Here is a 13,996-nt window from a genome sequence, read left to right as displayed (position 1 = left end):
TTGACGAGCGCGGTAGAACGATGTCGCGCTTGGCGCCAACAGAGCGTTTGCTTTCATCGAATAACACTAACGCAATCCCGAGTCGTACCTTCCATTCTATTACATAGTAGGACCTAAGACAGTAGAAGAGGTCGAACTGCGAGTACGAAATTTATTCCTACTTTCAAACTGATAGTGTCGGAAATTTCTAGAATTAAAGATTCAAGGGAGGAGTAAAAAATACAATGTCATCAAAGTAGATTATTACTGGTCTATGTAGGTTTATAGAACAGCTAAGTGGGTGTAAATTGTCCTTAAAAATTGCCCTTGTGCGACGGCTAAAGTTTAGCTCACGTTCGATTGTTTCATTTATTTTTCTTTATTCTACATTAGATATATTTACACACCCGTTTCCATGTTATATACACTCATTGTCTCAGAGTTATTCTGGAACGTCTTGTTTGATTTACATAGCAAATTGTGGGTGAATTTATGGAATTAATTGCATTCTGAGTAAATGAAAATTGTATTCTTCACCGCGCTGCGAGAGAGTTACGGTAATAGTGGGATGGCTATACGGTTAAAATATACGGTTAAAAATCGGAAACGCACACGCGAAACGTTAATGCAGAAAAATTGCAGTTACGCCAGTGCCATGGAATTTTCTATGCAAATGCCCTTTACGTCGAGGGTATCCATCGAGGGAGCTTTCGTGGCTGCCGCTCATGGATGCAATCTGTGCGCCGCGATGGAAGACAACGTTGCACCAGGTGCTAGGTACAACTACCCGGTGTCACTAGCGGGTGATTTAGTCGCGCTTCTATAATTAGTTTCGGCCCTAATAACCGGCACCTTGGCCGATTCGCGGATACAACTCCGCCGATTGCACGGGGTACAAATCTTTGTCGGTTACGTCATTTGGATTATCGCGCGAAATTAAATCTCTCGCGGTTATTTAGCTGGAACAGCTCCGAAATAGGATTAATTTATGGTACCAGGCATAGTAAACCTGGCGTGTGCCGCGAAATATAACGCGAATCCTAATAAGCACGCATATTGTGCGCGGAGGAAGGGGTTCGGAGCTAACTAATTATTTTATTAGTTGCGATGCTCTCCAGCTTTCAGCTCTTAACGAATATTAACCGAAATTAATTACGCAAATGGCTCAATTCGTTCATTTCGCTTGGTAACGTGTGTTCCCTACAAGTATATAATATAAACATTGGCTAAACACTGAAATTAAAATTCAATTAGTTTATAGCTTTTATTTTTAACGCAACGCCGTAACAACATTGTTTCTAATGTTTAATAACAATTTGTGTTTAATCAAATTAATTTTTTCCGCGAAATCATTCAACGTAAAACATTTCGGTAATTGATGTCCGAATTAAAAAAAAAATTAAGGTTGCCTGTGCAAGTAAGAAAGAAAATTTTATCACATCAAGCAGGTGCTCGACGTAGAACGTATACAAGTGTAAACTCTTAGAGAGATATTGCGAATGTTATTTGTACACCCACAGAAAAAGTTTCCGGATTCAATGCTATTACACTTGAATGTATCATAAAATAGGATCGATATAGGGTCAATTATATTTATTATAGAAAAAGGAATATTTTAATCTTAATTGAAAAATTCTACAATCTGGAATCGTCTTTTGTCGGATATTGCGGTGCCAACTTGGCGCGTTGCGAGATGGAGGGCAAATTTATTCTAAACGCAAGAATATATAAACTTACTCTTGTCTCAATAGAGTAAGTCAATCTTTTTTAATTCGATGGAGGAGAATAAGAATTGTTGATTTTATTTTGATATCGTCTTATGTTTATACTAAATGAGGTTGTGAGAAATGTAAATGCGTCAAGAATATGTTTGTCCCGGTAACAAAAATACTTTCTGAGGGTGTACTCTGAAAATTTAGCGAGAAAATTGACCGTACTTATCTCTGGGCTAATAAAGGGATAATAAAGGAAGAGGTATATAATTTACGAGTACACGAGTATACACACTTTGTATACACGGAAAAGAAAATGTAGCTGCCGTAGCTAAAAACGGCACGCGGTAACTAAATTTCAGTTGTAAAATATGGACAGCCAATATTGAATTGTGACAGCTGAATATTTTGCTACTGTGCCTATTGTATTAGGTGCGGCGGGAAACCATTTGCCGTGCTTAAAAAAATTTATAGTTACGGCGGCAAAATATTTTCAGAAAACCGTGATCAGCTACGACAGCGATAAGTTTTTTTTCCTTCAGTGTAGCAAAATCAGCTGTGGCGCGGCAGTTTTATTTAACCCCGTTTTTGTTTCTGCATTTTCCTTCCGATATTAGTTATTAAAGTCGCGCCGTTTCGCTTCGTGCAACTGTTACAGCCGCATGCATTACTGCAGCCGCCTATTCATTGTCGGTATCAGATGCACCGAGGAGCGCCTGCCACAAGCGCTGTAATACTTGCAGCTAGGCGCCGGAAGTACCTATATGCGAACGGAGTTGCCTTGCCGCGCCGGCCGACCGACTTGTCCCGCAATTACTCGCACGGAAACTTACGAAAGCGGGTCGAAGAACGAAGGAGTCGGCTCCCGTCGCCTTTAGCATTGTTCGGGAGAGCAAAGGAGTCGCGAAAGTCATTGCCACTTGGTCCATACGTAACGATGATACATCGCCAGAGTTGTCTAACGCCTCCGTAATTTCTCCTAGAAGATGCTACGGCGACGCGTCTCGAAATCATTTACAGATATGATTATTGAAGCGTCTTGTGCGGCGACGTCTCCGCTTTTCGTTGTCCGCGCGAACTTGATCCTATTACGCGAAAATATCGTCTCTCGATGTGCGAATACGCGAATGTACGCGGACTCTTCGGGATAAAATTTCAATATTCACACGCACGCGGGCGGGACATTCATTTTCCGCTTAACGCTCAGCAGAACGATGTTACAGTTAAAACGTTCGCCCAAAACCACCTAATAATTCAGCCAGCGCCGCTCGCAATCCTCTCACGCACATAAATTTCCCTCGTCGTCGCCATTAGCGCGCGATTTCGCTGCTCACCGACGTCCGTTCCGACCGCTGAGTCTCCGCTCGACGTTAAACGTCTCGCTGCGCGAGAGAGAGAGAGAAGAGGAAAAGGAGGCGGACGTTACGATTCATCCATTTCGATAAACCGGCCGGAAACGGCTACACTGCTTTTTTCTCTCACGATGTACGTCAAAGGGCTGATGTACCAGCAGCGGCTCCGATTTTACGGATTTGACGAAGCTTATTACTCCCCGTGCCCGCAGCCCGCAGCCGAGTTTCATTGAATGGACGATTGATGCGGCGGGACGCCGGCGTCCCGGCGCGGCGCGACGGCGGTCATGCCAAGGCCATTCCCGAAGGACGACGAAATTGCTTCCGCTCGCTATTCGAATCCAAGGCCCCTGATATTCGTGCCGGAGCCGGAGCTCGCGACGAAACGGCGGGGGACGATACGCCGCCGCGCGTATAACGCGGCCGCGAATTGCGGCAGGCGGGCGAGCGGGCGGCGTGCGCGCGCTCTTTTTCCGCGGCGCACCCGCGACTGCCGATCGATCGATTGAAAACTATTTCAGCGATTACCCTCCGAGATGTACGCCGGAGGGAAATACCGGGCATCTAAAGTGAGGGAGATCGGAAATGGGGGGGAGAAAGAGCGGATTCAAAGGAGGAAGCGGCAAATTGTTACACCCGCGGAACATTTGCTCGCAATTTTTCCCTAACAAACTCTAATCATAGTCCGCTATTGATTATGGCTCTTTCATTTCTCCGATGGATCTGTCAATATTATTTCTTCAAAGTATGCTAATGCTTATCAGCCATCTCCCTCGGACGACACTTGAACTCTTTTTTAACGAGAACTTTATCCGATCTCGCTACTTTGTTACGGCTCTCCATTAATTTATCGATAACAGCAGAAATGCAGCTAGAGAGAACGTTTCAAGATAAGATATAATTTAATACTGTAGCAAATGTACTCTCTCGTGATAATAATTCCCTTAATCGCATCGGTATTATTAATTTACCGATGCTCTACTCTTCACAACATTTTTACCTCGATCTTTCCTAAGCAGGAATAGTTCAAGTTTATTATAATTTATTATACTAATAAGATACACCATTGACCTAAAACATAGTGTTTTAATTCCCACGTAATTAGGGAATGGGGGAGAAAGTGGACAGGGATATTTAAAAAATCGCGTGTCGACAGTTCTGTGTACAGTCGACAACCCTAATCGGTTGTTTAAAGTCGAAAAATAGACGCGAAGACAACACCTTTATACTGTTATTGCGACAAGTATATTACCACATGCCTCAGTGGTCGAATTGGTGAGACGTCCACCTAGAGTGTAGGGAGGTCCAGGTTCAAACCCTGGCTGAGGTAATGCTTTTCGCAATAAATTTTCTGTATTATTAAAAATTCCAGATATGGTCAAGGACATACTAACGTTGTTTATTATAATCTTGTAATTTCTTTCTCAAACTCGTTTTACATTTCTCACACCTACATATACTCGCGAAATTATCTCTCTTTATTGAAGTATGTCTCACTCATGGAGTTAAACAAGAATTCAATTCCGCCCTACTTATAGTATGTGTATTCTTGAGCAGTAATTGGTCCAATCAATTGCAAGCAATAAAGTGACCAGTCGAGTTGATAGAATATGAACTTTAGATTGACCAAAAGAAAAGCGGGTTATCTTATTGGGAAAGTTTTTACACACGTTGGAAGGCAAGGCGGGGAAGCCTGGGCGGTGCGCTGAATAGGAATGTTTCATTTATGCATCGCGACAAAAGCGATAGAGGCCGTATTGAGAAATGTATATATGTGCCGACGCGACGCACGGGTAATAGAATGAGGGTCGCAATAATGCAAAGGGAGGAATGGGGTCGGATCGATGATCGATTCTGACGTAGTGGTGGAGGACACCGGTGGTGGTGGCGGCCGTTCGATTTCAGAGGGCTGTCGATCTCTGTTGTTTGCCCAGTGCCATTTGTATTCCATTGAGAGTGTCGGAGGTGGTCGGCGTATTGGTCTTATTGTTCCAGGTAATTCATCGAGCTTTCATCGCGTTTGTAAAAATACTGACGGCGCGCGTACAGCGCATGTTCATTGAGGTCGCGGCCGTGGATCATCGTGCACGTATCTCGAGAACTATCTCTAAATTATACGAAATTAGGTCGGACATTCGAATCTGCAGTTTACAAAATTTCGAACGTTCGAACTTTGCGCGTCGCGATCTTCTCGGAATTTCACATTTTTTTTCATCGACATTACGCGTCACCCGCGGATTTGTTTAACTAAAATTGCTATGCTATTTAGGACAAGAACGAAGAAACGACCACTTTCCGAGACGGATTAGACTCGCTGCTCAAAATATTTTATCCTAAAGTTATTACGAGGCTAAAAAAATTGGTACGTCGATAGATTTGTCCTAATTGTGGTAGATTGACCAAAATTGAGCGGATGTTAAAAGCTGCACACGGGAGTCAAATAATCGATTGACTGGTTAAATTTTGAAAGGTCCGACGTGTCCCCTCGTAAAATGAAGTACGTTTTCAATGTTTCATCGATCGTGGTTATTGCAGTTTAAGTCCGCTGAAAGCGTGTGTTAAATTCCCGGTGGAGAACTTTGACGGAATTTTTCGCGAATTATAGGCTTTGAATTACGATACAAAAGGCAAAGATGGATAACTCATCGGGTAACTTATCTCCCGCAAATTACGCATGTTTAGATAAATCTTTGTTTCATTGTTTAATCTAAAGATTTTCTCTGGAGAATAGCTGCTGCGTCAGCTGCGTGGCACGCGACAGACTAAAAATTTCAAATGACAAAACGATACAATCGTACAACTAATTGTAGCAGCATAATCTATTCATTACCTGTATCAAATGATATGTAAAAATTTACATTACGCCTGCCTATAAGAGAATAGGAAAGTCCAGGGTTCAAACCCTGGCTGAGATAATGTTTTTCGCAATAAATTTTCTGTGTTATTAAAAATGTCAGATATGGTCAAGAAAACACTAAAGTTGTAAAAATTTGTATTACAAAGTTAATTTTTCCGGAACACAATAGAATAAAGGTGTTGTTCCTCTCTCTTTCTTACTAAAAAAAAATGGTCGTGTTGGTATTCTGAAATCTATTCGATTTACTACCGCGACTCGAGAATGACAATCCTCGTCACAATTCCTGGCGCTACATAGAGCTCCTCGTTCGTATCGCTGCGTACCCATCGACAGTTGTTGAAAGAAAATAGAATATGACGGCGGCAGGCGCGAGGCGGTTCGTGCAAATCAATCGAATCGTTTCACGTCGTGTCTCGTTCCGTTCGTCTCTTGTCTCTTCCGCTTGTCTTGGGCCTCCGTTCAGTTCACTCTCGTCCTTACCGCGCGCGCACAAATGTCAGATTCGCAGACCAAGCGGATTTACTGCGCCCAACAGATAAACGTACCGCCGACGTTGCCGCATATTCTGAAGCTGTACGCGAAGGCGGCAATTCGCACGCAACCGCACGATCTTCTGCGATGGACCGCCGCGTATTTCCGCGCCCTGGCGAACGGCGAGGTGCCGCCGGCGAAGGTACATTTCTTTTTGCGCAAACACGTCGTTCCCACGTCAGTCGAGCTCCGCGATCTCCTCTTCTACTTGTATTACCTTTCCTCGGATCCATTATTCATCGTGTAGCATGCGCAATTTCGTGTTTTGAGGAAAACTCACCTTTGAGAGAACCAACGTAAGGATTTTAAACTTTGGGGAAATTTCGAAATTGGACTCTATCTCGGGGCATTTTTGTAATCGTGGTCTGCTTTATCGTTGAAACAAGTTTGCCCTGAAGAGACATCGATGGGGCTGTTGCGTGCCAATATTTAATGCGGAAACCGGGACGGGACTGGCGGAAGAAAGCAATAGCTTTTTGATCGCTAGAATCATCCTGCGCGCAATGTCATTTATCTGTCATTATTAATTCAGCTTTTATTTCTTTCCTCTCGGCCACTTCGCCCTCCCCATTTCTTCAAACTCGAGCAGCGGGAGGACTTATTGGAAAATATTTCTAAAAATATTTCGTACGGGGCAAAAATTAATGAAAATTCCACGCGCGCCAATCGATCTATTATATCGCTCCTGCGAATATTCATTATTATATTATTCGTAAAGCGGGTCAAAGTAAGGCGCGTTCATCTCCGGAGTTGGTCCATCCGCGTTCTTCCGACGGATGTCTGTAATTATAAGTTTGCGCAATTCTAGTTGCAGTATAACAACATTAAAGAGAAGTTACGAACCGGCGCGAGCTTTCTCTCGAACGCAGTTGATCGATAATTAAAAGTTAAAGAGTCCGCGGCGCCGAAATATGTTCTCGAATTAATTGGGAATCAATTTTATTAGTGCCCTATTAATTCTTAAACATTCGATATTTTGCGCGTAAATCATTTCTGCCGTAATGATATTAACCGCAATATTATTATGCTCATTATTAATATCATTTATCATTATTCGTGCGTTACCGACAAATTTGTAAACTCGTCGTATACAACGCAATTTAACGAATATAATTGTTGCATAGGTTGACGAAATTAATTCGATGGGCAACGAGTTCTTTAAAGCGTCACATCGATTGTCGTTTCTTTTAACTTTATTCGGCCAAATTAATTTTTGTATACATTAAATGCTCCGCGATGTGTCTCTAAATTTTGTTGGCTTTCGCTTGTTTGACGAATTAAAAATGTAATAAACATAACGTACATTAATCTGTTAATGAGCAGTTTACCTCAAATTAGTTTTAATGGACGTTATTCTATCTTTCGCTCAAAAGAGCCTGCTTTGCTAAAGCTTTTTGATGTTAAATAACTCCTCAATTATACCATGGTTTGAATGTTCGCGAACGCGAAATTGGTTTCAATTTTGTCAAATTACACGTCGCTAAAGTTACATCCGCTCATGAAACGTCCAATGTACCGTACCTCCCCTCCTCTCTCTGCCTCCTTTATGACAACGTGCATTTTACCGATTAATTTACAGCGCGCGCAATCTAATTTGCAACTATTATTCAGAACAACGCGCGCACGCGTCGTCATTGTTAACTGGAATTCCTCGTTTATCTGTGGCATATCGCGTTACCGCGTGGCTGACACGCGATACCTGCTTATAGAGCGGTATTTCCGACGTACGTACGTACGTACGTCGCTCTCCGAATGGGAGGCGAGGGAGAGTGCACCGAAGACAAATATCAGCGTAATTCGCGCTCCTGGGAGCGAGAGGCGTTTCGACGGAAATGCCGCGCGACAGACGTGTCTAGTGCCGGTGAAACCGATTCGCAACGTTATGCGTATTACGTGTATACATACGCGCGACGGGCATTATCGATGACCGAAGCACCACGCGGCCCGCTGCTAACTGACCGTGAACAATCTCGACCGCCGCGGTATTGTCCCTGCAGGACAGACTGGAATATCCACCCTTTATGCACCCCTCGGGCATCACGCCCGGCTACCTGAGGACCCTGCTCGACAGATTCGCTCGCGTGAACAAGGTCCGCCTGAAAGACCTCCTGCAGGACTGGCGAGGGTTGGATTTGCCCGAGACGAGTCTCTATCAGCTTTTTATGGTCGCCGGTTTATTGCGGGATAAAGAGTACTGCGACTTTTATCGCTTCCTCGCGGTCGCCTGTGGATTTTTAGGAAATGTGAGTTATAAACGCCACTGGTGCAGTACAATATCTCTTTATAGCTCTGTATGTCCGATTCGCCCCGACATCGGGATCGGAAATGACCAATTTTTCTCCCTCCGATTTTTCTTTCTCGTCAAACTATCTACTAAATCCCATTTACACAAATATTTTTTAACTATCCATTAACAAGTATCGTTGTTACGTCACACTTTGTAGCGTAACGTATATCTGTTATGCGGAACGTTACATTTTTATATGAGAGAATTTCTTGAACGTAAAACCATGTGACAAGATATAAGTTAATTGTTACAGTAGATGAAATGACACGAGACATTCGATACGGAATTCAATTTGGAAATAAAACGGGGTGTTATTTGCCTTTATGTGTCGCCACACACACACACACACACACACACATATGCGCTGCGAAAGTTACAATTAGAACGGAGTAAAAATGTGATAGCGATATTAACTGAATACCAATCTACGTGAGCGACAGCTGCCAAGTTTTCAACTTTTAACGCAGCGGTAATAATAGAAGAGCCATTACCTGTATTGAACATTCGCGAATAAAACAATTCGGAATCACGATTGATTAAAAGATACGGTAATGCCTCGCTACGTGCGTATTACAATCGATATTTTTAATCCCTTTTGCCGAGAAATATACGATAAATTTTCGACAAAAGCAAAATAACAAACAATCGCCGGGTAAAATATATTCGTCCGGATATTTTACTTGCAACGTGTCAATAAATATAACGTTAGCGATACGTAGCTCTTCAGATTTTTACATTTGGCAAAAATAACGTTTTACACATAGAAATCTCTTTTAGTTGCCGGTAATAGATAAGAATAGTCAAGCTTTTTAGTCGATATTAACCGGGCATTGTTTTAAGTCGAGAAATAGACGCAAAGGTGTCATCTTTATCCTGTTATTGCGACAAAGAGAGAAGGGAAGTCCAAACCCTGGCTGAGGTAATATTTTTCGCAATAAATTTTCTGTATTAACAAGTAATAAACGAAAAGGTTCAGAGCCTGAGCAAGGTTGTAGTGTTCAATAAAAATATTTTAATTACAAATGTATATATACGTTTCGGTCCTTATTGGACCATCCTCAGTATAAGGAAGAGATAAGTACGATTTAACACATGGATGGATTCGCAAATTAAACATATACAGAGAATTGCGCAGTCAAGAGTTGTAGTGTAGTAAGTAATTGTTTACTGTAATGTCATCCACACAGTTGAACGCGGCTCCAACTCTTTCTTTTTAATTCAACATGTTATACTCACTTGCGCTGTGTTTTATGTCTCATAATTTATGATAATTTTACACTATTGACTGCGTAATCCTCCGTGTCTATCCATGTGTTAAATCGTACTTATCTCTTCTTTATACTGAGGATGGTCCAATAAGGACCGAAGCGTATATGTACATTTGTAATTAAAATATTTTTATTGGACACCACAATCTTGTTCAGGCTCTGAGCCCTTTCGTTTGTTACTTGATTTTATCATACGAGCCATTGTTATTGATTTCTGTATTAAAACATTGGCCGGTTAATGTCGACTAAAAAGTATGACGCTTTAAGTTAAAAAAGCTCAACTTGATCGTAATAGTAAGTGAATGCGCTATTAGTTGCGTCCTCGTGGTTGTAATTTACGCCCGCTGTAGAATCTTCTCGAGACGATGACATACGTGTGCGAACTACTGACGCGCGAGCCGGAAGGCGGCTCGGCCATGATACCCCTGAGGATTTTCCTGGATCTCTACGGATATCTGGCGGATCTCGATTGCGGGCGTCACCGTCGCAAAGCCGAGGAGCGCACCGATTTCCCGCACGACGCGACAACGTCCGTCTCGGAGCCGTCGTCTGGCACGATCGATTTGACGACGAGGGCTCGCAGCTGTGAGTTCGCAGCGATGGAAAAGGTATCGGGCAGCCGCCGCGTTTCTCTTCCGGTTGAATAAAATATCCGGCCTGACGCGACTCCCGTTCGGTAACGGGGCAACTCTTCGTTTTATCTCATCGGATTGCGAAAAAACCGTTCCAGCGGCCCTTTAATGAGATAGCTCTGGAATATCCTATTTCCTCGGTCCAATATTTCTATCAGAGGGTTCGCAATCTTGGTAAGGAATAGGCGAGAGTCAATTGCGTCCCAGTAGCTTGAAAACGTGAGCACGATAGCGTTGTTTTTCGTGAAATTCGAAATGAATCTTTAGAATGTAAAAATATCCAAGGTAAACCACACTTGTCAAAGACTCGTATAATAATCCGGGATAATTCGCGAAACATTTGATATATATAAATTATTGCACAAACAGTACAATATATTTGTCGTCGTAATAAATAGACTTGATTTATATACGATGGCATAATTCTCAGCAGATTTGACATTTATTTATAATTGATGCATGCGTGGTAGAGCTATTTGGATTAAGCACATACAACGCGCACTTTAACCAAGCGCCGCATTGTAGTTTTGTGGATATAATTGTAACAAAGTTACGACCGTCTTTCTCTGAAGGGAACAATGCGAACGGTTCATGTACGTCTGCATATTTTATAATGATTTAATAATTGCAAGGCACGTATTTCCATTTATTTGGTATACGTTTAAAAGGAAACTTGCGACGTTTCAATCGTTACGACAGAAATTCGCCTTTATTAATTATAATATAATTTTGCAATATATTTAAATAACTGATTAATTAAGGCATTAATATGACATGCTAATAATTCTCTATTTCGACGCATAAATATTAAATTGATACATACATTTAGTATTATGTTAAAATAAATAGACGGCAATATATGTTGGAATCGTGATATGGAAGTTACAGTTGGGAAATTACAGGCATGTAATAACACGCGCGTGATGAGTAAAATTTAATAAATTTTCCGAGTAAAATTTTGCCAATAAGCCTGCGTATGCGCGTAGTAAGCTGCTTTCGCCATACAATATCCACTCTGGACTACTAACTACTTCTCATTACAAGCAGTGCTGCATATTTCATACACGCATTTGCGTTTCGGACCCCGCTTTTCGGAGCAAGCGCAAAATTAACCAGTTCACATGAAGATTACGGAAAATATTAACAACTCCAACTTTGTACGGAACTGACTTGGAAATTCCTAAATTAATGCATTGCGATCGTGGACCTTACACAGGCGCCGCGATAATGTCAGTTTATAATCCTAGTTATACAGTGTGATATACGTGCGTTAAATTAAATGGCGAGCGTTAAACACGTTGGTCGGGATATACGCTTTTTAAATATATTCTTCTGACAATGTACAACCCTTTCAAAGATTTCACTGCACATTTTATCGCGAAAAGACGTTTCTCGATAACGTTAGTGTCGCCAAACCTTGAGCTTTTGCCAGTGTTGACAGTTAAAATGAATTAAGACTTGGTCAGATATTTAAGTAACGTACAATCATTAGCTTCTTCGAGATTACGTTAAATCGGAACAGATAATTTCTTTCTGTCTACATTCCCGCTTTATTGGCCGATCGACTCGTATTCAATCAAGCACGTATCAGGAGGCGAGAAGCCCTGACGAGGATGTTTGCGGGAAAGCGCCTCGCGAAAAGCGACCTTCGAAAAGCCTCGAGATCTTGAAGGATTACGGGGATGACCCGGAGCACTCCGACATCGACATAGTGTTGGCGAGACAGTCTGTCGCCAGCGATAAAACCGAAATTGAGATCGAATCGATTGATGGTCACGTTTCCCGAGGAGGGACGAGCGAGGTACGCCCGCGGGCACGTTGGAAAAACGCCGGAAAAACGATCAGTCACTTTGAATTTTGCGACCGGGCGATTACGTCGTAAAATATACAGAGCGTTCCGCCACGAGCATCTCTGAAAAGTAGATTTTAATCTCGATGTACTCTTTGTATCAGTGATAATCCTATAAAAGAAGTGACGCGTAAAACTTTTATTTCTTTTTTACCGAACGAACGTTTGTTTAGTCAGTCGAAAGCAAGTTCGAGTACCCTGTCATTCCTTCGATCATCGATCACATCGAGCATAATGGCGGTACTGGCAAGAGCCCTCCGAGACGCGATGCCGATATACGAGAGACAACTGATGATGCATCCGAGTTTAACTTGGAGAGCGAGGAGGGAATCGTGGGGGAAGCGGAAGCGACCGACTACGGGACTACTTGGATCGGTCTTGAAAACTCGTCTGAGATCTGCCGATGCGTCGACGAATCCGAGAGCGACCAGACGTCACCGCCCGACCCGCTGAAAGAGTTCCTCAAGAGGATGCGGGCGGAGGTGGAGGCGGGTCGTCTGGAAACAATCTTCCGGGTATCTGGAATCGGTCCGCCGGTGTCGCCCGAGCGTGTAACAGCTGTTGGACTGTGGCTGGCAGACTGCGCGCGTCGTCAGGAGGGTCTGGTCGGGCCGCGTAATATCCGCCACTTTCTCTGCCCGAATCTCGATGATATTCTGGAGTGCGATTGCACTTAACTATCGTAAAGTGTTCCTCCGTATACTTAACAATATGGCGTTTTCGCGACTGAACCAGTAGCATCAAGGTGATTTTTAATTATCATATCTCTTCGCACACATGTAAGCAATTTCGTATGGCTCAGATGTGATAAAGACAAATTTGAAGGAATAAAGGAGCCGTGACAGGGTGTTGACAGGTTTAAATATTTCATATTTTTAATTTACATAATATTACTTACGTTATGAAGAATTGTGAGCGAATGAGATCCGAAAGTTTATCAACGTTGGGAAATTTGTATCATCTTGCAGATAAATAATTCACGATTGCATTAAGTACAATCGCGAACTCGTTAGCATTAATTTATAATCGCAATCTCAACGACCTTATTATACATTGAGGAAGTAAGTGGCACCTTTCCACGTGAGATTTGTAATTAATGTATACAAATTAGAGTTCTCAGATGCGTCCCACGTTTCATTTGGTTATATAATCATCCAACATCGATGTTGTATAATTGCCTTTGATTTATAATCATGCACGGTCGCGATTAAAACGTCATAATGTAATATCGAATAACATTCATCTTGGTGACGACTATTATTATCGTAAAAGGACGAATAAAGCCACAATACAGTTCGAAAAATACGCGCGTTATGAATCGTTGCACCGATCATGATTTTCCGTCTACTCGATATTTCGATCTTGTATCACGTAGGAGAATAGTATTAATAGAAGAAAAGCAACAGAGGGAAAGTAATAGATTCCGCGGTGACGAGACGGAAATACACGTATAAAATTGATCTCTTCCTTCGGAGCAGCGGAAGTGATCGATATTCTTTGAGGGCACGTGTCTGTTATTTTCCATAACC

At 42.3% G+C, this 13,996-nt stretch overlaps 1 protein-coding gene across 1 annotated transcript; it reads left to right on the top strand.

Annotated features, from left to right (window-relative positions):
• The first annotated feature begins 6,393 nt into the window (after positions 1-6,393).
• On the top strand, positions 6,394-10,761 carry LOC105565209 (ropporin-1-like protein). The gene is made up of 3 exons (XM_012018211.1): positions 6,394-6,573; positions 8,429-8,674; positions 10,337-10,761. Exons 1-3 carry the CDS (start codon positions 6,394-6,396, stop codon positions 10,631-10,633), a joined length of 723 nt encoding a protein of 240 aa, XP_011873601.1. The 3' UTR covers positions 10,634-10,761.
• The last annotated feature ends 3,235 nt before the right edge of the window (positions 10,762-13,996 follow it).

Source organism: Vollenhovia emeryi, unplaced genomic scaffold, assembly GCF_000949405.1.
Source record: "Vollenhovia emeryi isolate VEMERY1.0 unplaced genomic scaffold, V.emery_V1.0 DF939155.1, whole genome shotgun sequence".
Lineage (NCBI taxonomy): Eukaryota > Metazoa > Arthropoda > Insecta > Hymenoptera > Formicidae > Vollenhovia > Vollenhovia emeryi.
The sequence above is the reverse complement of the archived record's forward strand: the minus strand, read 5'-3'. Positions and strand labels throughout refer to the sequence as shown.